Source organism: Tursiops truncatus, chromosome 19 (assembly GCF_011762595.2).
Source record: "Tursiops truncatus isolate mTurTru1 chromosome 19, mTurTru1.mat.Y, whole genome shotgun sequence".
In the NCBI taxonomy this organism is placed as follows: Eukaryota; Metazoa; Chordata; class Mammalia; order Artiodactyla; family Delphinidae; genus Tursiops; species Tursiops truncatus.
Genome location: NC_047052.1, coordinates 2,723,208 through 2,748,501, shown reverse-complemented (window position 1 = coordinate 2,748,501; position 25,294 = coordinate 2,723,208). Strand labels below are relative to the sequence as shown.

At 51.8% G+C, this 25,294-nt stretch overlaps 1 protein-coding gene across 12 annotated transcripts in view; it reads right to left on the bottom strand.

The window, feature by feature from the left end:
* The window catches only part of MTHFSD (methenyltetrahydrofolate synthetase domain containing), a 58,801-nt gene extending 34,506 nt beyond the window's left edge, over window positions 1–24,295 (bottom strand). The window contains exons 1-8 of one of the 12 annotated variants that reach the window (XM_019935059.3): window positions 24,191–24,295; window positions 20,678–20,781; window positions 19,997–20,110; window positions 17,673–17,786; window positions 14,824–14,914; window positions 11,777–11,889; window positions 11,440–11,565; window positions 975–5,695 (exon numbers count right to left, since the gene is read on the bottom strand). In XM_019935059.3, coding sequence (XP_019790618.2) covers window positions 5,219–5,695; window positions 11,440–11,565; window positions 11,777–11,889; window positions 14,824–14,914; window positions 17,673–17,786; window positions 19,997–20,110; window positions 20,678–20,781; window positions 24,191–24,206 — 1,155 coding nt within the window. In that variant the 5' untranslated portion in view covers window positions 24,207–24,295 and the 3' untranslated portion in view covers window positions 975–5,218. Of the gene's footprint in view, window positions 1–974; window positions 6,064–11,439; window positions 11,566–11,776; window positions 11,890–14,823; window positions 14,915–17,672; window positions 17,787–19,850; window positions 19,965–19,996; window positions 20,111–20,677; window positions 20,782–22,027; window positions 23,614–24,190 lie in introns of those variants that run through there. The other 11 variants (XM_019935073.3, XM_004312096.4, XM_019935083.3 and 8 more) reach the window with 11 other exon arrangements.
* Between the last annotated feature and the right edge of the window lie 999 nt (window positions 24,296–25,294).

Sequence of the window (25,294 nt, the reverse complement as noted above, 5' to 3'; positions counted from 1 at the left end):
ATATAATTTGTATTTCTAAATTGTATCTTCAGTAATATATGTGTATTTATAAATGCATCATATAATTCATATAGTAACATTGTTATAATATAAATGAAATTACGCACTTGCGCATCTATATAATTTGTATTTCTAAATTGTATCTCCAGTAATGTGTATTTATAAGTGCATCATATAATTCACATAGTAACATTGTTATAAATGAAATTATGCCACTGATTATTAATAAAGAACAAATCACCCTCTAAACTTAAAGCAGCAGAAAGGATTCATTTCACTCCTGACTGCAATCTGGGCAGGGCGCAGTGGCAACAGCCCTTGTCTGCTCCAGGAGGCGTCAGCTGAGACGCCTCACCTGGGCTTGGGGACCGACTTTCAAGGTGGCACACCCACGAGGACGGTGAGGTGGTGGTACGCACTCCTCTGCTAGGCCCCGGCCCAGGCAACTCGGGCTTCCTCACAGCGTGGGGACCAGGCTCTGAGGACAAGCGTCCCAAGAAGATGAGGGGGAAACTGCCAGGTCCTCAGCCTCCGCGTGCCAGCCAGCAGTGTACACCCAGCTGCCCTAGGGCCCAGATCCACGGGGATCTGCACAGACCCCTTCGCTCAATGGGGCTGTTGAATAACCTTGGGCCAACACTTCACAACTTCCACAGCATTTTAAACAGCTCAATAAATTTGAGCCATTACCATCAGGAGTGAAGACAGAAGACCGTTATCACCAGAAGACAGAAGCCAACCCAGCTGAGGTCGGCACCCCACTCTCAGCTGCAGAACAGCTGGGGGCTCAGGTAGGCAGCGCCCGTTAAAGAATACTGCGGGAGGTGACTGTAAATTCACCTACACACCAATCTCTTCTTCCTGCTTTTATGTATGGAGTTTTGTGTCAGATTTATCTTGAAGACAGACTTCCCCAGGATAGCCCTGCCCCACCCCACCCCCTAAAAAAACCCATTTTGAAAATGACTAGAGAGTCCACAGTATCTACTGTATTTGGAACATTGGTTGGGGTTAGATCCAGATACAGGGGAAGTGAGGTTAGCAATACCCATTCAGCTCTTTCTGCTGAGTGCAGGGGGTGTGAGAGGCAGAAGTGAAGTTTTGGAAGAGTCCTCTGCAAGCCAGGTGCTTCCTGGGAGCCTGTGGGGGGGAGGCAGGTGGTGAGAGGTGGCAATGCTCCCCAGGAAAACGAGGTGAAGGGAAGGATCCTCAGTTTTGCTCCTCCGGCAAAAAGGCAGAAAGCTTCACCTCATAGCGATCGTCTGGCCCCACTTCCTTAAAATCCAGGGCAAAGCCTTCTCAGGCTTGGCCAGGAAGGGCCTGGTGTGGGTGTGGGTGTGGGTGTGGACGGAGAGCTGGATTTGCCTCATGTTTACCATCCCTGGACCCGATTACTGTTTCTTTTTAAATGTTGCTCTCATCTGACATTTTATCTTCTCGCCAGTATCTCTTCACCAAACATAAACTCTTTTGTTGTTTTAGCTACACGGGCTCTCTTTTCTTGGGTAGTTTTATTCTCAGCCTTTTCTATTTGCAGTCTTGTGTCATCGTGTTTCTTTCTCCTCATGCGGCATCTGGGGGAGGTCTGTGTGCGTCGCTGGATGGGAACCAGGAAGGCCAAATGATGGCCGAAGGACAATGGGAGGGCAGACCTACAGAACCCCTCCCCTAAGAGTCTAGGAGGGCTGGCTCCCACACGCCCTGGCCGCTTAGGGGCTGCTGGCTGGGTTGGGGAGGGTGGGGTGTGAACAGCGCTATCCCTGCTCCTCTGCTGGTAGAGGAAGTACAGTCAACCCTTGGTATCTGTGGGGGACTGTTTCCAGAAGCCTCCGTAGATACCAAAATCCACCGATGCTCAAGTCGCTTATATCCAGTTGTGTAATACAGTCGGCCCTCCACATCCATGGGTTCCACATCCAGGACTCAGTATTTGCAGTTGGGTGAACCCACGGTTGGTGCAGAACCCGCAGGTGTTGAGGGCCAACCGTAATGCAGAGAAGCCGGCAGCGTTCCTGGGGCAGAGGCCAGGGTCCAAGTACCCGCTTTACCTCTGCCTGGGTCTGGAGCCCCGAACAAGCCCATTGCACTTTCTGAGAGCAGCTGTTGCCATTTGTAACAGTCACCCAGTCCAGAGGCCGATTTTAGAAGTAGGAGACACATGTTGTAAAGCTTATTTATCTTAACATTCCCCAAACGACTTAAGTAATACTAAATAAAATCATTTATACATAGTGACAAATTTTAGAAAAGAACACACAGAAATTTCGATGCTTAAAAACACTGGTGAATGCCGTCGCTTGGAGAAGCATCCCGCAGACAGCTCATCCTGGACGGCTCGTTTGGATTCCATACCCACCAAACCCTGACATTCCAGGAGAGGACCAGGAATAAGTTCCTCCTTAAATTCAGGGCCCCGCCCATCCTTTACTAACCCAACATTAGAAAACATTCTTTTATTATTTCCAAATTCCTTCACTTTTATGTTTAGATATTTAATTAGCCTGGAATTTACTTTTACGTGTGGTATGACTTAGAAGTAAATCCAAGCTGCTTTATTCACCCTTCAAAACAACAAATCTAGAGGAGGTCCTACCCCCATGCCCACTCACAGTTGAGCACGTGGAAGTTCAGACAGGAGGTACCAGGCAGCAGCAACACTGATGCTCTCGGCCGAACCTGTGTGATTCTGAAGCTCATGCTGTTAATCCTAGCTACGTTTTACAACTGCACAGAGGAGAGACTGGACGTAAATCAGAGGCAGTGTCAAGGCTGCTTAAGTGGTGGAGTGAGGGGTGACACTCTTTGTACTTCTGATATCCCCAAATTTCCAGAATGGATAAGTTTACTTTTATAAACAGAAAAAATCTAAGTGACGGTGAGCAGTGAGCCTTAAAAGAAACAGAATGTTACAACCGTTCAGGCCTTAGAAACAAACATGCTCAACCCTCTCTTTGTAAAGATGAGGACGCCAATGCCCGGAGAGGCGCCATGACTTGCCAACAACATAGGAACCGTCAGCAGACACAGTGAAGCCCCAGGGCCAGCGCTCGCCATGCAGAGTTGAGGGTGGCAGGAATCTCCTCGCATCTGCAAGCAAAACTGCAGCGCCACTCAGGAAAACGCAAGACGCGACCCACGAATCGTGACGAATCCACTTAAAAGGGGTTCATACAGTCTCAGCAACTTGTCAAGCGCTCAGTTTCCATTACTTTCTAATATGAGAACTATACAATTATGATGCTGACAAATACTCAAGAACTCTGAGAACGAAAAGCAGGGTCCCTGAGGGCCCCTCCTGGCGGCGCTGAGAACTGCGGCTCTGGGGCTGCCCGAGGCGAATGGAGGGGAGGCGCGCAGGTGACACATCTGGAGGGCTTGTATTTCAGGCCCTTGGTCCTAGTTTCCCTCATACTAACCTACTGTCCACAAATATAAAAAAATGATGAATGCATTCAGATCATCTGTGTATCAATACATCTGGATTATTTCAGCTGAAAGTGACAGAAAACCCAGCACTCTGGCTCAACCCGGAGGGATCATCCCTGATGGGCACAACTCAACAGTCTAAGGTGCTGGCGCCAGACTCACCAGACACCGGCCCCCAGGGCTGAGGCCCGGACCCAGCCTCCCCCTTGGCTCTGACGGAGCCCTTCCCATTTGCATTGCTCCTGAGTTGCTCTGTATCAGCAGGTGGTTCTCACGGCTGGGGCTGGGGCACAGTGGGGAGTAAAGGCAGGGACAGACTCACTTCCTGCCCTCCTGTAGCACTACTCCAACGGTAGCAAGTCAAGGATAGAAACATCAACCAAAACTGAACAAGAACATGCCAAAGACAGGAGGCATTCTGGAAAAAACGGGAAAACCAACCGGAACGGAGCAAGGAGTTCAGATATCAGGTCGCTACTCTGGACTGGGCGGTCAGTCAGCTTGGGATGGCCAAGCTGAACACAAGTGACAAAACGAAACCAGCCAAGGGACAGGGGTTGGGCAGAGAAAGAGTGAGCCCAGAGGCCCTACGGCCTGGACTGCCCTGTGTTAAGATATTCTACCCCCTGGTTTTGCTCATGTCAATGTGGAGTCTGCATTTAACCGAGCAAATCTAAGGATCAATTCTCTTTCCAAAGTCTCCACCGCATTTTCACTGTAAAACCAATGAGAAAATGCTTTTTCAAAGGGAGACTGAGAGCCTTGAGAACCTTATCTTCAAAGTGCAGGCAAGGCCTGCCCCTTGAGGCATAATAATGGGTTTAAAACATGCTCAGTAAGACCCTCTGGTGGAAAAATAAAAATGCCCCGTGCATATACATTTGAAAAAAAAAATGAAATCTCCACTTAAATGCTCATCTTGACTTTTCACCCAGGATCACTGCAAAAGCACTTCCGTTTAGAAAGCACAGTTCGGCCAAAATCCAGCTTGATTTCCAGGAACAGAGAAATGGAGGGACAGAAAACATATGACAGTGGACAAATGAGTGTGTGAGCATGTGTCTGGCCTCGTCCATGACGTCGGCTGGGACAACTCACTGACAGCCAGGATTTCCTAGACACAGGCTCCCTGCTGTTCAGGGGCAGCTGGCCGAGAGCAGAGGTGTTCACCCCGGGGGAGGAGCCTGGCTGGAAAGGTAAGGAGGGGACAGAGGTGAGACCACACAGCCGAGGGTCCACGTCAGATTGGCCTCCATCTCCGACACCAGGACTGAGGTGTGACAAGCAGTCTGTACCCAGGGGACTGAACCACCTGGCTTCTGCAAGCTGAGCGAATCTTTTCCCTTCTAGCAGTGCCAGGCCAAGGAGCCAGGAACACAAGGATATCTTCTTGTTCTGAGCCGCCACGCCTCTGCAGCTGGTCCTCTGTCCACCTTCTCTTAATCTCCCACGCCTCTCAAGTTCAAAACACAGACTCCCCTAAACTGCAGTCAGCATTTACTCCAACTTGTTTATTGCCCACTCGGTCCCCTAAACCAAGACACCAGCAGGGCTGAGACACCCAGCAGGCTGAAGGCCCAGGATAAGCCAAAGCCTGAACATGGACCTTTCTGCCTTCAGAAGATGGGAAGCATATTACGGTTGACTTCCCTGCTCCTCAGGAGACACCAGGCAGCAGCTGAAGCTCTGACTTCCGGGAGAGGACTGAACTCAAGGCAGCTCGTGCAGCACAGCTCCACCACATCCCGCTGTGCCGGGTCCTGAAGCTCGCCGGGGCTGGAGCGGGATGTCGTCACGGGTCAGGGTGCGGCTCTCCAGTGCGGCCGCCCGCCAGGCCACTGGCCCCCTGATGCCTGGCCAGCGCCACCCTCACTGTGTTGGCGCCCAGACAGAAGCCCTGCAAGCGGGAGATGGCCTGCCAGGCCTCGGCCGGGTCCCGGTAGTGGAGGAAGGCCCCGCGCTGCGGCCCCTGCCAAGTGAGCCGTGAGGGCGCCGCGCCCCGTGCGCTGAGGGCTCGCTTCAGCTCACTCACCCGGGCGTCCCGGGGGAGGTTCCCAATGTAAACAGTGCTGGAAGGCACATCGTCCCCCTGCCAGGAGCCCGATTCCAGCGAAGGCAGCTCCCGCGGGCTTCTGACGGTGCTCAGGGCGGCCCGGGCACGCGGCAGGCCCTGGTGTGTGTCCCGAAGGGTGACGTCCTTCCCGGCCTGCTCCTCTCGGCAGCGCAGGCTTCTGAGGACTGGCATTTTCCCCATCATCTCACAGCTGATCTGAAAAAGCAAGGCAGTTCCAGATTCTTGAGGTGTCCAAAAGGGACCATGACTTGGTGACAAGGGAGGAGAAAGCACTCAGGGGCCTCTGCCCCACATGCTCGTGGAAGCCTCCGTCCACTCAGGCCAGCCATCTCCATCTGCCATTCTGCGTCTGCCAGACAGGCCGTGGCTGCTGCAGGAACCGGACGGCTTTCTCCATCTTCCTGGGGGCCCAGAGGGCAGCCAACCACGGCTTCCTGCGCAGAAGGCGAAGAGCTAGGGGCTTCCCCGGCGGCCCAGTGGTTGGGACTTGGCCTTCCAAGGCAGGGGGTGTGGATGTGACATGCCTCACCGCCAAAAAACCAAAACATAAAAGAGAAGCAATACTGTAACAAATTCAATAAAGACTTTAAGTTCACATCAAAAAAAAAAAAATCTTAAAAGAAAAAAGGGGAGGAGCTAAGATCACTGGTATGAGGGTTACAGGGTCACAGATGGCAACCGCCCTGGGGACCCCAGGATAATGGGGCGGTTTCTGCTTCCACACCCGTCTCCTCCCCAACCTACGCCTTTGGGTGGGAGGAGGTCTTTAATGGGGCCATGGGGATCTCCTTCTCAGCCTCCCCCCACCCCCCACCTCGCACCCCTTAATTAAGGGCCAAACCCATCCAGACCTCCGGGAAAAAGCACAGACAAGGCGAATGTGAAACAGAATGCTACATGGAGAACACTTTCTAGCAAAGGGTGATCAGGCTACAAAATAACGAATCCCACGTACAATGTTACATCTCAAAGAGAAAGACTTTTACACAAAAGACACTTTTGGCTTTTTGGTCAAATTGATCAGCAAGTGTTTCCTGAGCACCCATGGCAATGGCGGTGACAGAAGCGCCCCAATACTCGAGGTGAAGCCTGAACAGGACACCCACGGCTCCGTCCTGTGGGGCAGGGGCACTGGGGGCTGAGCCTGGGCAGAAGTGCTTCATGTCTCTTAAGGAATCCCAAGGCAGAAATGAAACAGAAAGCCATGCTTAGTTCTTTTCAATAATTCATTCTTTAGAGATGCTTTCTGTCTTCTGTTTGGGGCACAAAGCATGTAAATGATCAGTCACCAAGGGAATTCCCTGGCAGTCCAGTGGTTAGGACTCCATGATTCCACCGCTGAGGGCATGGGTTCAATCCCTGGTTGGGGAACTAAGATCCCACACAGCTGTGCAGCGTGGCAGGGAAAAAAAAAAAAAAAAAATCAGTCACCAAGAGGCAAGCAATGGTCCAAGCACGGGCTTCCCACAGATGTGGGTCCATCAGAACACAGATCAGCACACAAGGCAGACAGCTGTAACTTTTCTACAAAAATAGTTCAACTAGCACCAGTGTTCTCAATATATTCAGAAGCCTATGTAACTTAGGGCAATGGTTCTTATCCTTGTCAGGGTGTCAGGGACCCTGGAGAGAAGCTGGGGTTCTCTCCCAAGAAGGGCTCCACCACAAGTCTCTGTACAATTTCCCAGCACCTGTTCCCGGACCTACAATCCGCAAGAGGCACACAGGTCCCAGGTTGAGAATCAACGGATCAGAATAAGATTTAAAGAAACACGAACACCTAAGCACGGCACGTATCTTCTCGCAAACCTGCAGGCTGCTAACCCTCACCAACTTCGTCCTGGTCGTCTCTCCCAGTGCTGTGCAGATGATGCTCTCCCCCGCAGCAAAGCCCTGCCTGGGGGTCAGAGCTCTCCCCAGCCAGATGCTGCCCTTGTCCCCGGCACAGCCAAGTCAGGAGCCTTGCGGGGGCACCCGACCACTCGGGTCTTCGGAACAGAGCACTCTTAGCGCAAAGAAAAACTCCCTCCTTCTCATGTTTCCCATTGTTCAGATACAAAGAGAGAAACAAAAACCACGTCTATGCCTCGGAGACACCCACAAGACGGAGCCACTCTTCCTGATCAAAGGGAATCTTCCTCCACTTGACCCTCTGCCATCTCCTGAACTGACTCATCTGCAGGTGGTTAAACTCACAGACCAGTCCTCCAGAGGCTCCAGTTCCCAAAGAATCCCAAAGACAATGCGAGTCAGGCCAACCCAACTCCCTGCCACGTCCCTCGTCTGCCTTCGTAAGGAGTTCACATTCTTGCATTCTTTCAAAGTACCTAGGAGCAGACTTAAACTGGTCATAATTAGATTCTTGGGGACTTCTTAAGTTACTGGATCTAGCATTGAGAAAGAATGATCAAATTTAAAACTGTAATTACAATCAGAGAAAAAGTGTGACTATGTCCTTGTATGAGAGAACTAAACGTTACCCCAGTCCAAGCACCAGCAGCGGGAGCCACCAGGCCACACCTCCTGGGAAACACCGTGCATCCGCTGGGCCCACTGTGGCCAGATGAGCACCCCTGAAGTGCCCAGTGGACCCACAGGGCTGCCTCAGGCAGAGGTGCGTGTTCTCATGAAGCCTGACCCACGGGGTGAGGCTCCACGCTCAGGCAGCAGACATCCACCCTAAAACGTGTGTGAAGCAAACACGCATCCTTCTGTGCACGTCCCCGGGAGCTACCTGATCCCAAGCTGGCGCACATGCAAACTGCAATCAGCTGCAGGATAAGGAAAGCCTGCCAGCACACACTGTGAACTGAGCCCACAGCACCGCCACGCTGGCAAACACCAAGGCATCTTTGGAAACAGAAACAGAAACGCGAGGCTTTTACGTAAAACTGCTCGTCCTGAGAGCGGTATGTCCTTTGGAACAACAAAGCCCAGTGTCAGCTCCCTCTCCACGCCACTCCCACCCCGCGAGCTCTAAAGGACAAACCTCCCTGACCATGAGGGGGCCTCTGCCACTTTCCCAGCCATTTGCCACCTATGTGCTCCTCACGGGATGGCGTAGGTTGATGGTGGCCCTACAGCCAACAAGCTTCTGAGAGCCGAGTGGACGGGCTGGACACCCACACGGGACCCACACCGCGGCTCTCTATTTTTCCTGGCTGGCAATTAGGAACATTTGTTAGGTTTTGTCTATTTGCCATGTGAAATGGAAGATTTTGCTTGTTAATCAAGCAAAAAAATGTATGCCCTTCTGTAACTAATCATACCATTTAAAAAGCAAGTGTAAAGCAAAATTGATTTTTTCTGTGCGCTACGATCCCTTTTTGCTGAAGCATGCAGACGGCAGTCATTTCTAAATATATGTTCCCTTTAGAGATTAAATTAAACCTGTCCCCTAGAAATGCTCGCTAAGCCCAATACAATCAGAAATCTGACTCTCGACGCATCTGCTGCCAGCCCAAGAAGAAGACACTTGGCTCTGACCTCCCTCCGCCACACGCCGGGCTACACTCTGGGATAAATTGCTTTTCTTTCTGGTTCTCACTTCACTTGACCAGAAGATAAGGTGCTGGGGAGGGATGATCTCATTCTATAACGCCAGGATGTGCTGGAGCAGCTGCTGGCAAAGTTAAACAGAAACACCAGAAGTATTTCTAATGAGAACTACAACTTCCATAAAAATCACGTTAGTCTCTTGCAAGACTTAGAAGGTGGGTCGAGGAGACCCACTGTCTGAAGTGACTGGAGCTGGAAACAGAGTCCATATCAGATCAGTCTATTGGCTGGGGCAGTACTCACATTTCTTGAGAAGCTGGAGCAAAGGCTGGAAAATCAAATGCTGTACAGTCTTTGCGTATTAAGAATGAGTTAAAAAAAAAGCATCACATTTGGTACCTATTTCAAAACATTGCATCTGGGAGGGCTACAGTGTTTAGAAAAAAAGGGACTCCAGATATTCCAATGATAAAGACAAGAGGCAAACTCCTAGAGTCTGATCCCTACATGACGAGTCTCTGGGTAGAGCATCACAGAAGGATTTACCGGTATGTGCCAGACAAAGAGCCACCCTGAAACAGCACTGAGCTGCCCCCACCACCTCCTCAAATCTTCAGCGCAGGGCTTCCCTGGTGGCGCAGTGGTTGAGAGTCCGCCTGCCGATGCAGGGGACCCGGGTTCGTGCCCCGGTCCGGGAGGATCCCACACGCCGCGGAGCGGCTGGGCCCGTGAGCCATGGCCGCTGAGCCTGCGCATGTGGAGCCTGTGCTCCGCAACGGGAGAGGCCACAGCAGTGAGAGGCCCGCGTACCGCAAAAACAAACAAACAAAAATCTTCAGTGGAATTAGGGACTTTGTCCCCAAAGTCAATGAAAACGCACTCTGGCTGCACACAGAGCAAGCCCAAGACAGAAACCCCAGGGGCTGGAGAGAGTCCTTGCCTTCACAGGACCCATCGCTCTGCACTGCAGAACTGAGAACACAGGACCCAAAGTAAGAAATGGCCTTTTACAAGCTAGGGACTCTTGCCAAGGCCTCACTAAGCATGAGCATCCTTCGGGAAGAGGGAAGAGGATGAGTAAGCCGACATCCCGATCAGCAGGCTGACATGTCTCAGGAAGCTGTGGTTGAACTTGGTTTCCTTTCATCTCAGAAGGATTATATTCATCTAACACAACTGATAACCTAATTTGTTGCTTTCTTTGTATTTTTCTTGTTAAAATCTGCAGACTGTAACCACGGCTATTCTCCAAGGCAACCAACTCTCTCTCCCCGGAGAGGCCCCCAGAATCCTCCCAGCCTGAGCTGCAGCTGGCCCTCAGCTATGAAGTGCTGGCCCCAGGGCACCTGCAGCCTCGCTGTGGCCGCGCCTGTGATGTATCCTCCCCAGACCGCGTGCTCACCTCTGAGCACAGCCACCTCGCTCCCACGGCCTGTATGCCAGTCGCCATTCAAAGGGAGGCTGTGGGCCTGAATTCTGGGGAAGCCCAAGTTCTAACTGTCCCGAGAGACGCTTTCATAGTCGTGAAGGATGCTGCGCCTTCTCCCCGGTGCTCAGGGTGCACGTGGACTGCCCCACACCCCAGCTCAGGGTCTCATGTGCTCCCCTCTGCTCTCCTCAGGGGCTCTCCTGGCAGGAGCGCGGGCATCTGTGGGGAAGCCCTCAGGCTGCGGTGAGAGCACAGGGCTCATCCTCGGAGGGGAGGTGGATGCTGCTGACTCCCAGGCCCCCAGGAAGGAGGCCTTCCAGCTCTGGATGACTCAGGTTTAAGGAATGTGAAACAGGGACAAACATGCTAAGCTGACCAGGAGTTTCAATGCAAACAGAGCACAACTTCTCCAGTTTTCTCAGTAATTCTGGCTATTTACCAGCAGATGGCATCAAAACCCACAGGTTGGCTTCTGGGGTCAAACTCCAATTGCAGACCACTCTGCGGTCCATGCCACTGCCTGTTCTGGAGATGCAAGTCACCACGGCATCAGCTTATGAAGGCTTTGGGTACTGCCTCCTACCCAATTCGGTTCTGCACGGAGATGCAGACAGCAGTAAGAAAATCTGGGTTTGCAAAAGGACAGACTGATGATTAGGACCATGCAGAGCTGGGACGGCAGAAGACAGCTCTTAGCAGTGAAAGCCAGCGGGCAAACAGACTCAAGGCATCAGCTCTCCTAGTTGAGTTGGTCACTTCCCGCTGCCTAGAGCTGGTGTCGTGTAGAGACCTTGAACCCTGCCTGCTCGTCAGAACCAGCAGGTTTGCAAAGTAGATGCTCCAGCCCATGCTTGGAGACCGTGATTCAGAAGCAGAAATGTTCAGAAACTCGTGGGTGACTCTAGCGCACAGCCATGCAGGCCTGGGGACAGCCGCCATGCCAGACAGAGAACGCAGGGAGAGAGGAGGTGCCTATAAGCCACGGGCCTCGCTCCACAGCACGGTGACCCACCTTGGACCACACGATTCCTGTTGGCTTGGGGCGCTCACACCCCGTGGTGATGACTCGAGTTGGAGTGAGAATATAGTCCACGGTGAGGTCGTGATCCTCAAGGAGTGTTTCAGGTATGTCGACAACCTGGTCAAACAGAAGCGGGTGAAGGAGCAGACAGGGATACGGCCCCAGCTGTGTTGGCTGCACCGCTGGGTGGAAGTATGATGTCCCCCAAACCCATCATGGGCAAGGCCGAGCTGCCACACCAGGCGAATCCAGCCTGGCTGAGCGACGCCATGCCCGACACGGCATGGAGTGAAGGCGGACACCCTGCTGGCCTGTTCCCAGGAAGCACCTGGCAGTCGTGGACGATGGTGACCACTGGCGTCCCCTGGCTGACCGCTCCCATCGACACCATCATGGCGTATTCAAGGTCGGCATAGCCTTCTCCCTTCCCAATTCTCCAGCCTAAGAACAACGCAGAGAATCAATGTCTCTGTGGGGTCTGGGGAACCATGCAGGATTACGTTTCTCATCGTGGACTCAGAGGCGTTACAGAGGAAGAGCCACACACAGCAGTTCACACACAGTGAAGTGAGCGTGGAGCCTTCTCAACACAGACCTCTCCTTTACCAAGGAAACTGCGCTTGCATTTATGGGAGCTTTACGTCTACAAGTAGTGAAACAGTAGTTTTTAAAAACACTAAGGACAAATTCCTACTAAAGGCAAATCTTTTTCATCATGGAGCGAAAGCAGGAAGTCTAGATCAGGGACGTGGCTGTGAGACAGCACAGCCTTGCCTTGTAAAAGCACTACGGACTCACCCAGCGCAGCCCCACAGCTTGGAAGGAGGCGGTTTAAGCAGCACTAGTGCTATTTTCAAATTCACAAATGCGGCGCAAGAAAAGGGTTCATCCTCTGAGGCTGAAGGACAAGCGAAGCAGGAGAAAAGAACGCAGGACAGCGGACAGGGGATGTTAGCACGCTGCCAGCTCCCCGCAGAGTCCAGCTACTCTGCTCGGCAGGACGCCCAGGCCAGCCGGGAGCTCTGACTTCTGTGTAACGTCAGCATCGTCAGCAAGCGTGTACGCGCCATCACTCACACGTCCTGTAAGATTCAGCCCTGACTGAGCTCCTTTTACAATGAAAAGCCTTCAACCGGGCACACTAAGAAGCAAGAGGAAGACAATTCGATAGCAGAACAGCAAAGGGTACAAAGAGTCCAGAGAGAGACGGGCGGACGGACAGTGAACACAGGAGAAACGTTCAAGCTCACCCAAACCAGATGCAAATGAAGAGGCGACTCAAATACCACTGTTCACTATCAGACGCTAAACTGAGGTGGGATAATTCTAGTTATTCACAGAAGAGGGAGAGAGGCACGCAGAGGGGTGGGGACGTGAGGTGGGCACACTTTCTGGTGGGTAGTTCGGCAACATCCATCAGGATTTAAAAACCCTTTGGTCCGGCAATTCCTCTCCTAGGAATCACCCCACAGGTGGTCCTCAAAGGTACCCCTAGAGCATACGATAAGACGACACCTCATTCTGGCGGTATTTGCAAGGGAAAGACTGAAACAAACACTGGAGATAACTTAAATATATATCAGTCAGGGCTGATGGACAGGAGGAGGCTGAGCTCTGTGCTGACGGGCAGAGCCCTTGGAGACACAGACGCAGCAGCAGCAGGGCACAGCGCACTGTCAGTGCGGAAACAGAACCAGGATGAACGTGCAGCCCACACACAGAACACTCGAGATGCCTGTATCTCGCACCACACAAGCTGATACTTCTGTGGGCATCGGGGACAGGCAGAGGGAAAGTGGCCAGGCAACGCTTTCTGTGCTATCCACCTTTTTTAAACACATGCATGGTGATTTTGTTGTTTTAATTAGGGGGTTATCTAAACAGTGACAGTTACAAAACATTGTTTTCTTTTTCATACATCCTGAATTAAAAAGAAAACTCCTGACGTCCTTTTAAAAGAAGAAATCGTTGCTAACTTCCCATTGCCAAAAGAGTACAGCCCAGTTCCCGGCATCTGGCCTCTGGTCTCTGGAAGGACAGCCCCAGACACTAGAGGGCCGTGCTACGTGACCACGGCACTCCCTCTCCCCGTCCTGCCCCGCCTGCCTCGAACACACCTGGCACGCAGGAGCCAACCCTGAGGCCTCTTCTGAGGTCACCGTGCTCCAAGCTGGCGAGTCCCTCCTCTGAGCCCGCCTACGTCCACCCCGGCTTCTGTTTCCAGCACTGAGCACGTCGTATTGTAGCTCAGCTCTCATGTCTGCTCCACCCACCCACTGAGGACCCACAGCAGAGTCCACTCAGTGCCGGCCTGGCATGTGGCACACAGTGGGCACACGTGTGCTCACGTGTACCCGTCCCTGAGGACACAGGTAAAGCATCTATCTGTAACTGTGAATACAAGGCAAACAAGGAATAAAGACCTGTAACATGTCACTCCTAAGCATCTCACACAGTAGCTCAGAGCAGGAGCTGGGAAAAGAGTAAGTTTAAGGTGATGGTATTAAAGGCCAACATTTAAAACACGACGCTCAGGGTTCAGAACGAATGATTTACAGCACTGCTCGCCAACCTCTACTGAAGGAAGAACTTGGCTTTGGCCGACTAACTTCCAAAGGGAGATCTGAGGATGAGCATCTCAGGACATTCTGTTGGCGGGAAGGGAGGAGAGAGAAGGCTTTCCTGGTGAGGGTGGGGGTCCCAATCACACCACACGAGCGCAGCTCTGCAATGTGCTCATCCTGCTGCAGAATCAGCAGCTCGTTTCCAACAGCACCCAGCTGGGCCTGGGGCAGAGCAGGGCAGAGAGGAAGAGGCCCTAGGGAACCCCAGAGATGAGTCCTGAGGGCGGCTCAGCCCAGGGCAGAGGCTGGCATAGTGACCCACCCTGTCCCTGCTCACAGGCTTGCGGGGTGAAGCTCCAGGCCTCAGAGGCAGGCTCAGGACACCCCGCACTGTCCAGGAGGCTGCTGCGTCACAACAAAAAAGAGCTTCAGAACCCAACGTTTCTCCACTTACTGGAGGCTCTCCAAAAACAACTATTTACTGACGCACTGCAAATAAGTTCAGCTCCAGTTCCATTTAACTTAAGAACAGAGGGGAAATCTTTCACCACCTGAAGAGAGATTATCTCACTTTATTTTTCCTGTTATGAAAAGTGAAAATGCTGTAAAGGTGTTGAGTGGGACTGAGAGTGGGAGGGACCGAGTTAATTCTTCAAAATGAGCGATAGACGCAGTGGTTATGCACGCCAGGCACGCGTCCAGAAAGCTGAAATCACTCACCATCAACGTCTGAAAGGCGACCGGAGCGCTGGGGGAACAGCAGGCTGCAGGGTAAGTGGTCACATCCGAGAGTTTCTGTTCTTAATCTTACCTTTTTCAGAAACAGCCACGGACCCCACGACCACTAAGTCCACAAGGACCCTGGAATCCAAGCCCACGGGAGTGCTGTAGTTCCTCACACCCTGCGGACAGACACGCGGCCTGAAAGCTCCCTGGCAGAGAGGCCACCCGTCTCATAACCCGCGGGGAGATGCACTCAGGGTCTGAACAGCCTCCCGAGGGAAGCAAGCACGTGCACCACCCCACAGCAAATTCGCAGCATCACGGAAGCAGCAGCTCAGGAAAACCATGGATCAGAACCATTTTAAGACAATTCCCCACAATTCTTCCCCAGGAAAGACATCAGGAGGAACTGACAGCACAATGACTAGGATATTCATTTCATAATGTTCAACAAATCATTTTCCTCCAAGAGGCAGGAGAGCCCAGTGATTAGAATACAGGCTCGGGAGTCACAAGGAACCGGCTCCAGGTCCCTCTCCGCTGTGGCCTCAGCAGGAGGAAACTCTCTGAGCTTCAGCCTCTTCCTCTGTAAGACAGGGACACCAGCCCTGCCTCATCCGACATGTTGGAATGAAATGACAGAGCGCAGGTAAAGCGTCTAGCATGTAAGACATGGCCATTAAGCGTGTGTGACATATTAGTTCACTGTGAAACGCTGGAGGCCTCGCTCTGCGTGAACAGCTGGTCACTCCTAACATATTAATTATTCAACCAAAGAGCACCCAAAGCACACCCACTTATGCTGACTAATGGCGGCCTGGTGCAAAGCACAGGGAGGCTCCTGTGGCCATGACTCTGATAACGGGCGACAGGGGAATCTCGGAAACCAGAGGAGGGTGCTGCACGGCCCAGCACCCGGCAGCAGCGGTCGCTGGATGTGGTACGGTGCCCAGTCGACAAGCACGTGACAAGTCCCTATAGGACCGGTACCATGATTGGGGCCTCCCAGCCATCAAACCGCAGTCATCGGCCCGCAGTGCCCACTGCAGGAAAGCGTGTCCTTCGTTAAGCTCACAGCGGCCACGCAGGCAGGTCTCTTGCCCACGGCCCATGTCCTCAAGCCTGTTTCGGGGCGCTTGGTGCCTGGCAGCCTTGGGGAGCACGCACCTGCCTGGGGTTTTCTGTGTTGTAACCTGTCAGGCCCCCTCTTCTCTCGGGGGCTCAGCCTCACCTGCTCAGTCTGACCAGACACAGCGTGAGCAACCAGGAGTCACCCTGACTCTCCAAGATCCTGTTCTATTCAACCAAGAGTCACCGGATGGGCAGAGGGACTTATGAGGCAGTGAACAGACCTTTCTGCCTGCCCCCTGGGGTGGTTACCAGAACACTCCTGAGTCAGAGTAAATACAAAGACCACGATGGCACACACAGGTGGCTGGGGTGTGGCCGTGGCAGGGGGCTGAGGGACAGACTCAGAGTTTTATCTGCCATGAAGTAAGCCTACATCACAGTCTCCTACAGTGACACGCACGGTGGCGGCATTTCACCACTAAGCTTTGGCAACCTGAATAATAATCGTACTAAATTTGCATCTGCGTTAGACGTGGCTTTAAGGGTCTCTCTCTCTCCTTTGCCATTTTTCCTCTGCCACAAAGAAAACAAAAATCTTTGGTTTTTTCTACCCGCGCTCTGTCATTCTGAGGTTCATGGCCCTGGATCTCTGATTTCCATCCGGTATCTGATGATGTAACAGAGCCCACACACAGTTCAATCTGTGTGCAAGCTCAGTTGTGAGAGCTGGTCTGGCTTTACCCTGGCCAGGACCAGCCAGTGCCGGCACCTCACAGGGCCTCCTGGCAACGAGCCCCACGTCGGTCACCCTTCGGAGGGGAGTGGGATGCTGTGAAGGGTGACACAGACCACTACACCAGCACCACGGCCATGTCTGACCTGGACCTCAATACGTGGAAAGGGGCTGCTCTTACTGTCCGGAACCTACCAATTATAACAGATCACATTCCCTGCCAGCTCGCGGAAGTATGGGCTCAGATCTGTGGCCACAACCACCAACTGCAAAGGATCACGGGGTGGCCACTTTGAACATTGACCAGAACCACGGTTATCTCTTATTTTTCTGCATTTATTTTCCCTTTGTTCTTTTTCCTACATGTATTTTATTATCTTACTTTATTATATATATTTTTGTATGCCACATCGAATTCTATTTTTGCAATAAGACAGGTTATCAATAAATAACGATAAAGCATTCACTTTTTATACACTAGACTTAAGTGGAAAATCCCTTTTTAAAAGGAATATCTTGATGCCCTATTTCTTCTTCCCACCGCATTAGGAATCAAATGACCTGGGGTCAACTCTAGAACTCTGAAAAGTCACCAGATTCTATTTCTTCATCTCTAAGATACCAGACAAATTCCATTATAAGGCAGTCTAATGTGACAGTTACACACTGGTTTTATGGCATCGTGAGGTAGTGAAGAAAATCATACTGCTAAATCACTAAAGCCGTTATTACTTTAGCACTTGCTGAGGCAATTTCCAATTGAACATATTTTGGAAATTCTACCCCGTGTCCCCATTTGCTCTGGTGGCATCTGAGAAAATGCTACAGGGCACTGAACAGCATCAAAAGTTAACACCAGAGGGCGTCAGAGTACTGGAAAACTGGCTTTCCCTTTTCTTAATTAACGGGGGAATTTACTATTTCTCAGCTTAGTGCAAGAGAAAACCCGAGTTACAGGCAGTTTTTCTGCTTGGCTCCTGTAATGACGAGATTGCTGAACACTTAACATCACTCTTCATTTGGCTTTGCTAAACACAGATTTCAGCTCTGGCGCATTTACACTGTTCTAACTCACCAGAAGCCACGGCTGAGAACGGCTCTTCCCTGTGGCCGGTGTTGCTTTTCACACTTACCTGAGAGGTGGCACATTTTCTCAAGATGTCTTTAGTTGCCCCGGGGGGTGGTGTGATCTTATTAAACAACCCCGTTCTCAGTCGTGGTGTTGGAACCAACAATGTTTTTTTGCTCTTTTAAAAGAAAAGACAATCAATAAATTACAAAATTTAAGATGGGAACTTTCTTGTGTATACTTTTAACATTTCAGGAACAGAAGCAAATTACTATTACCTGCATTTTGGGGTGTGTGCCAAGGAGATGAGTTGTTTTGCAAACCCAAGTGAATAATACAGGGGGCCCACTTTACGTAGAGCAGCTGCACTACCCCGCCTCAGAATAAAGGGGCAGGGGGTTTGTAAAACTCGCTGACTCAACTCTACTTGCCATTCACAATGCTTACAGGTGAAAATGACCATGCAAATCCTGACGACCTTCCTGGGCCTTCTGCTCCCAGCATTAAGCACTATCCAGGTACAGGGATGTTTTATCTTGAAGCTGGCATTACACAGCCACATTAAAAACATTACCCCGTCAAGCACTTGTATCTAGTTTGCTGCTCAATAAATCACAGTCTGAGAGATCAGTGCTCATTACAATTAGTATTTTATATTGACCTGTGTTGATAACCGTCTTCTTCTATTTAGTTCTCAAATACCTACTGCGAGCCCCAGGGCAGGGGTTTTCAAAGTGGGGGCCCCTGGCCAGCAGCATCAGCAGCCCCTGGACACCTGTCAGAAGTGATCAGAAGCCCTGTGGGGCCCAGCAACCTGCTTTAACAAGCCCAGCCGGTAATCCTGACACGCAAGAAAGTTGGAGAAACAAGGCCCAAGGACAGCGCTGCAGAGTATTCAGGGGTGGGCCATGAGGCAATCATAAAATTTACAAACTCCTTCATGTAAAAAATCACATGTTTTACTTTTTGTGCAGGAGATGACAGCCTGAGACCAACAAAAGACCTATAAAAACACAGTCTGGCTTATTAAAAAAAGGTTTTCAACCCCGAGAAGAGTATTTCAGCAAAAGTAACGAGTACGTGCTGCTCTCCTTTTGAGTGTGACAGAGGTGGTGGTTTTACTTGCAGTCTCCAGATCCTGGTATACCGCACACTACTCTGATCACCCCTCGGCTGTACACCAGAGTGCCCCGGGGAGCTCTGAGCCTCAGCAAAGTACAGTTCCACTCGAGCCTGACTCAGAAGCGGACACTGGCAAGAGTCTCCAGAGCTCCTCAGGGGTGCTGACTTACAGCCAGTGTGCTCAGGCCCAGGGATCTCAAAGCTCCATCAGGGCGTTTACTATGAACAGGTTCTAGAACCGAATGAAGGTCTGGGGTCAAGCCTGGGAAGCTGTGCCCCCAGGTGTGATCTGCGGCCGTAGGCATCGCGCTGCCCCTGCCTGCCGAGGTATGCACTTTCCCACACAGGATGAAACGCGCCCGCAGAGCGAGGATTCTCAGGAGTTGCAGGGAAACTGAGTCACCACCCGAGGCCTGGTGGCATACAGCAGAATCCCACAGACCCCGCACTGCCACACGCAGCACTATACTCACTGTAAACGGTGTTTTGTTTCGGCAAAACAACATCATCCATTACCTTGAATGAGTGATGTTGTCTGAATTTTACTGCTTTCATAGTTTGGTTTATATGTAATTTACATGTTTACTTTGGTTTTACAGTCACATAAGATCCTGAGCCTTATAATCTATAGCAAGTTTTATGTTTATACTTATTAAATTATAATAAATTGAAGCAACCCTGGGGGAATTTTTCCTCTTGAAAAGGGGCCTATTATATCTACGTTAAGAAACACTGTTCTAATTCATACATTTTGGGGACTCATTTCTCAGATCTCTTACTCATGGGTTATCAAGTTTCGAAGAATTATAGTATTACAAATGTAGCAGGTGAAATATATTGTAATCGTTCGCTTCTGGAGAGGTACATTAGAATTGGGATGCCTCAAAGTCAGGGTTTCAAAGTCTTTTCTCTTTTAATTCAGAGATGTTCAGGACTTCTAGACCGACAGACAAGGGAAGAGCTCTGGACCGTCCTGGAAAAAACAACTCCAAGGACACATTCTGCACTGGAGGGAGTCAGAAGCACCATCTTTCCAAATGTGGGACTGTGCACATTTGCCAGCCCCCTGGGGAAGTGGGCCGCTCAGTAGCCAGGGCTCGGGCTCAGGGAATGGGATTACCTGCAGCGCCAGCAGCCGGACGCCTTCCAGCGGTTTATCAGGGTCCACTTTAACCTCCTGCGTTCTGGCAAAAACCGCGAGGTCTTTGATGTTTTGGCAAGCCAGATAAGAGCCCTGGTTAGGCAGATAGACAGAGGTGCACTTACGTTGAGGACGAAGAAGCGGGCATTTTTCTGGGGTGCGTCAGGGTTGACTTTAATGGTTCTGGCCATTTTGAACGCCTGCAAACGTGGGAAATGCTCAGCGGCCCGAGAAGCACCCTGTTTTTAAATGCAAGTGCACGTTACTAAGAGGCCACCACCCTGGGCCACCCTCAGCCTGATGCTCCAGCATCTCCCCCAGACAGGCGCGGGGGCCGATTCTGAGACCAGGTCTGGGGTCACCCGAGAAATGTCTAAGGAAGCAGCCAGGTAGAAAGGGCTGAGAAGCCAGCCTCGCTGGCTGGGGCTCCCTCTCAGAGCACGTCACTCCTTAGGAACCAACTGTGTGAAAAGGCACCACAACCATCGAATGCTTCCAGCCAGGAGAAATATTTCACTCTGTACCAAACGGGGAACAGTAGCCTTAGCACCTCCTCATGGCAAGATGCGACCCACCCACCAACCCTGCACAGAAAGGCACGAGGTGCTCGAGAGTGAAGGTTAAGTAACATGATGAAGGACATCTCAAAGCATAAAAACACCCCGGCCAGCTGGTTCAGATTTCACACCACTCACTGTTCACCGAGTTCAAATCCGCCGTGAAGCAGGAAGGTAACTGTATTACCACTGTTACTCATCTAGGGGTATCCTGCTTTCACTGTGAATGCTCCAGGAATGCTTCAGTACCTTGAAGTTGGGAATCCTGTGATGAACAGGCCGGGGGAAATCAGCTAGATTTCGTGCCTCCATGTAGTCCCAAATCTGCTCACGAATGTCCTGTTTGGAAACACCTATGGCAGTAAAGGGTGTGACTGATAAACCCACAGACAGGAAGCCCACAGCGTAGCAGTCCCAGGGCCCAGCGCTCGCCCGCTCCCGCTGCACCCCCAGCTCTGCCCTGCCAGACAGAACCTAGGGCTTCTGATCCCTACGTCGAAAAACTAGGGTCAGTGGTAAGTTTTTCCACCTCAATAAACTGCTATAGTCCAAACACAGTGTAAATGCAACGTAACCCAAGTGTTAATTAAGCCAGTTCTATGAACCTGTAGCGGCGGGAGAACAAACGCAAGCCAAGCCATGGACCCAAGCATTCCTAACCCCTCACGCGGAGATACCAGTTCTGCTAAGTCTCTGCGATCTCAGTCTCAGTCTATCGGTCTTGAGACGGCTGTGATTACTTCACTCCTGCTGTAAGTCCTGTTCGCTTCTCTTAGACCTAAGTGACTCGTAACCCAGCTACTATTCTGGATTACCAACTACAGCCCCCTTTATTGTGGGACTCTTTATTCCAGACCTCGCTTTGGTAATGGATTTTTAGGCAACAAATATTCCTTAAGGACGTGACTGGGAAAGTCCTAAGAAAATCCACACCAACCACGTGCCCCTCCTGGAATGGAGAACCACGAAAAGCAGTTTCCAGTTAAGCAGGAAAAAATAAAATCAGCACATGCATATAAACAATTTTAAGACAGTCACTGAATTTTTGTTTTCCTTTGTCCGAAAGGATATCCCTGCACTCATACAGAAGTCTGTTTCAAATCACTTTGGTGTGACGGGGCACCTCTCATCACCCAGGCAGGAAACAGGGGCAGGTTCAACCTCTCAAGTCCTCAGTCTCCCCTGCTGGAGTGGAGGCTGCTCAAAAGTGACACAAGGGAGCAGCCCAGAGAGCTGGGAGCCACCACCCTGGGGGGTGGGATGTGGCTGGCAGCTGGCTTCTAGCCATAAACATTGAGCAATTGTGTGGCTTTGACTCTTGTGAATCAATTACATTGTAAAAGCTTAATTCTTTTGTAAATGGAGCTTTAAAACATACAAAGGCATCTATAATGAAGAGCCTGCCTCCTCACAGTCTGCTGAGTACCGGGTCCCTTCCCCCAAGGCAATCAGTGCACCTATTTGTTCTAGTGAATTCTTCCCCAGGCATCTCAGACTTCTCCCTGGAGACACTCCATTCGTGCCCTCATCCTCTTTCCCTAAGAGGGTGCGCTATACACGCAGCTACATACACTGCTTTCAACTCTGCTATCTACTTACTGTCCTGCAGACTGGTCCACACGGTATACAAAAGCGCCCTCATCCTTTTCTGCAGCTGCCCAGTTTTCCACGATGGGGGCAGGTCAAATTTTACTCAAGACTGATGGGCAACAGGTGGTTTCCAACCTTGTTACTGATGTATGCCCTACAGCCCTTGCCCATTTTATAGCCATTTGTTAAACCCCTACGTGTAGTTTTAAGGTGTTCAGGGCCAGAGCCAAAGGTTTCCACTGCTTATGCCCACAGGCTAGACACAGACTCCCCTGGAACCGCAGCCATGCCAGGCCCTTCACAGCCAGGCCCCAGAGCCTCCTGGACTTCCTGCCAACACTGCTGGTGCCTCTTGACCCCAGCTGTGCTTCTGAACCACTGCAGAAATCAAGAATGCAGACTCGAGTGTACACGCATCTCCACGGACGCAGGCCAAGGCTACGCTACTGCTGGCCTGGGTAGGGCCATGCAGGCAGTTTCCAGCACTTGGCTTGCTCTTTCCTGCTGGGAGCTCTGCATTTGCTGGTCTCTGCTGGAAAGTCTGTTCTACTCCCTGTCCCTCAGGCAAACCCTCACTCTTCAAGGCCCAGCTTCGGCACCACCTCCAGGAAGTCTCCCCTCCATGCTGTTCCAGTGGCCCGAGGATCCCTGGCACAGGGTGTGGAATGAGTTGCAAAGCTCTGCCGGCCACTTCAGCCTCATCTCCTGTCACTCTCACATCGAATTCAAAAAGTGGCCCAACCATGTCGGCCCCTAGCCCCACACACCTGTCCCCCTGTCTTTTTCAGGCCTTTGTACCTCCTCCCCTCCCCTCCCCTCCCAGGTTCTCCCCTTCCTGTCCCTTCAGGCCTAGCTGAGACGCCACCTCCCCCAGAAAGTATTCTGAGTGCTGGGTCACAGACAGACGTCCCTCCTTTAGGACCCTCCCCCGTTGAGGAACCCAGAGCACGCTCACTGCTTGTTTTTTCCAACAGAAACCATTACATCGACACAACTATTAAAAGGCTACTATATTTATCACTTTCACTAACAACCCAGACATCCAATGATATCCCCAACACTGTGCACAGTGCTGTGTGGGACACAAGAGATGAAGGCATTGGGGCCCTTACTCCACAGTCAATAAATCACAAACATCCCAGTGACTCCCATTTAGAAAGCACTGGGCTAATCGCAAGGGGAGGGAGAGAACAAAAGGGCAGGTTCTTGCCCTTGGGAAGTTACCAAAACATGGGAAATAATTAGAATAATAAAAGGCGACATATATTAATGTGAGAAATGCATGAACCCTGTTCGTAACTGCCCAACAGGTCAGCCTGGGTCTCGTTCCTTCTATCTCTAGCCCTGAGGTCACTGCTGGCATCTCCAAAGGTCTTTGTCACCATCCCACTGAACTATCGGCACCTGTTTACTGTGCTGTTTCCATGCTACCCGGACAGTAAGGGAGGAGGGGATTTATTCACGGTTGTCGAACCGGGCTTTAACAGACCCTGGGGCGCCAACGGCCTTGGTAACACCTTTGCCAGGCAATTCTGCAATGAGTAACCAAAGCTCAGGGGCTCTGGGGCGAGCCTCCCCGAGGCCTAGGGAAGGGCCTGGGACAGCCTAGGTCTCGGAAACCATCCGTTAAGAGGTCTGTGATGCAGCACCCCAGCGTTTAGGTTAAACTGGCTTCCAGTCGTGCCCCCGCCAGCAGCTGTGAGCCTCCGCTTCTCCTGCTGTAAAGAGGACGTGATACGGGAGACACATCTCACGGGGACGCACGGACAGTACCACGTACCCAGAAGATGGCCTCCCTTCCTCTTCCCACCTGCTCCACTGACAGTGTCGGGTATCCGGGTCCCAACCCGCCGCAGGTTCGACCCCGCACCCGGCTCCGACCCCTCTGAGACCCCGCCCGCCCCTCCACGTCCCGTCTGCCCAATCCCCGAGGACCCCTCCGCGTCCACGCCCGTCTCTCAGCGGCCCCTCCGCGTCCCGGCCCGTCTCTCAGCGGCCCCTCCGCCTCCCCGCCCGTCTCTCAGCGGCCCCTCCGCCTCCCCGCCCGTCTCTCAGCGGCCCCTCCGCGTCCCCGCCCGTCTCTCAGCGGCCCCTCCGCCTCCCCGCCCTTCTCTCAGTGGCCCCTCCGCCTCCCCGCCCGTCTCTCAGGTGGTCCCTCCGGCGGCCCCTCACCCGCCCTCGGCTCCATGGCGACGCCGTCAGTGCGCGACACCTCACCCAGCGGAGTCCGGCACGAAGTGACGACACCTGCGCGCGCCCTCCAAGCGCCTGCGCACTGGCCTGGGTGGGGGTGGGGGCGGTGGCGTAGCCGCGGAGGCCTGGTGGGAACGTTCCGCGGCGCGCATGCGCATGCGGCTCCGCGGGCCTTGCGAAGGGAGGTGGGCGTGGGGCCTGAGGGTTTGTTCTCCGAGCAGGCCAAGCACAGAGGCCCTGCTCCGACGCGTTTGCCGGGCGCTAGGGAGCTACCGAGTGAACAACCCCTGGCCTGTCGGAGCCCACTGCCAATTCAAACACAGCTACCTCCTCTTCTATTCCCCAGAGGCCCCCTACTCCGGGAAGCCGGCCTGGATTGCTCCTCCATGCCGCGATCCCTCTCCTGTGAGACCCTACAAACGTTAAATGCCACAGTTTATTTTCTGTTTCCTGACTTCCCCCTGCATCATCTATACACACACACACACACACACACACCCCTCCTAAAGTGCTAAACAAATAAATAATTCTAATAAAAAAGGCTGGCTCCCGAGAAGCTAGAAGATTCCCTTCCCCCTGGGGAGCCGCTCTGCTTCATTCGGTCCTTTACAGGCCCCCTAGGGCCTCCCTTGCTTATCGTCACCGTGAGACCCGGTGGTCACTTTCAGGCAGGATGGTGATTTCAAGTCTGGTGTATTCTCTGGGGCTCAGAACACACATCCCACAGTCTGCAAATTCGGTGAAAAGCATATAGCCTCCTCACCTCTTTCTCTCCCTGATTTTTGCCCTGTCCAAAAATCAAAGCCCTGTCTGCACCTCCCAGAGAGCAGTCGCTTCTTGCAGACTCTGATAATGAATCCTTTTACCCTACCGGGTTAATTAAGCTTGCAAGGTGGTGGTATAAGAAGCTAAAATTTCATAGACATTGAGTCATGTGTTCAGAAGTCATGCCTTCGTGCATACGCTATTGACTGTGTATATATAGTTATGAAATTACATAAATGTATGTTTCCATATAGACTATTTTTATTTATACAGAAGTTTGTATTTTAACGTTTTAAGTTGACTCTAATTTCCAAGACG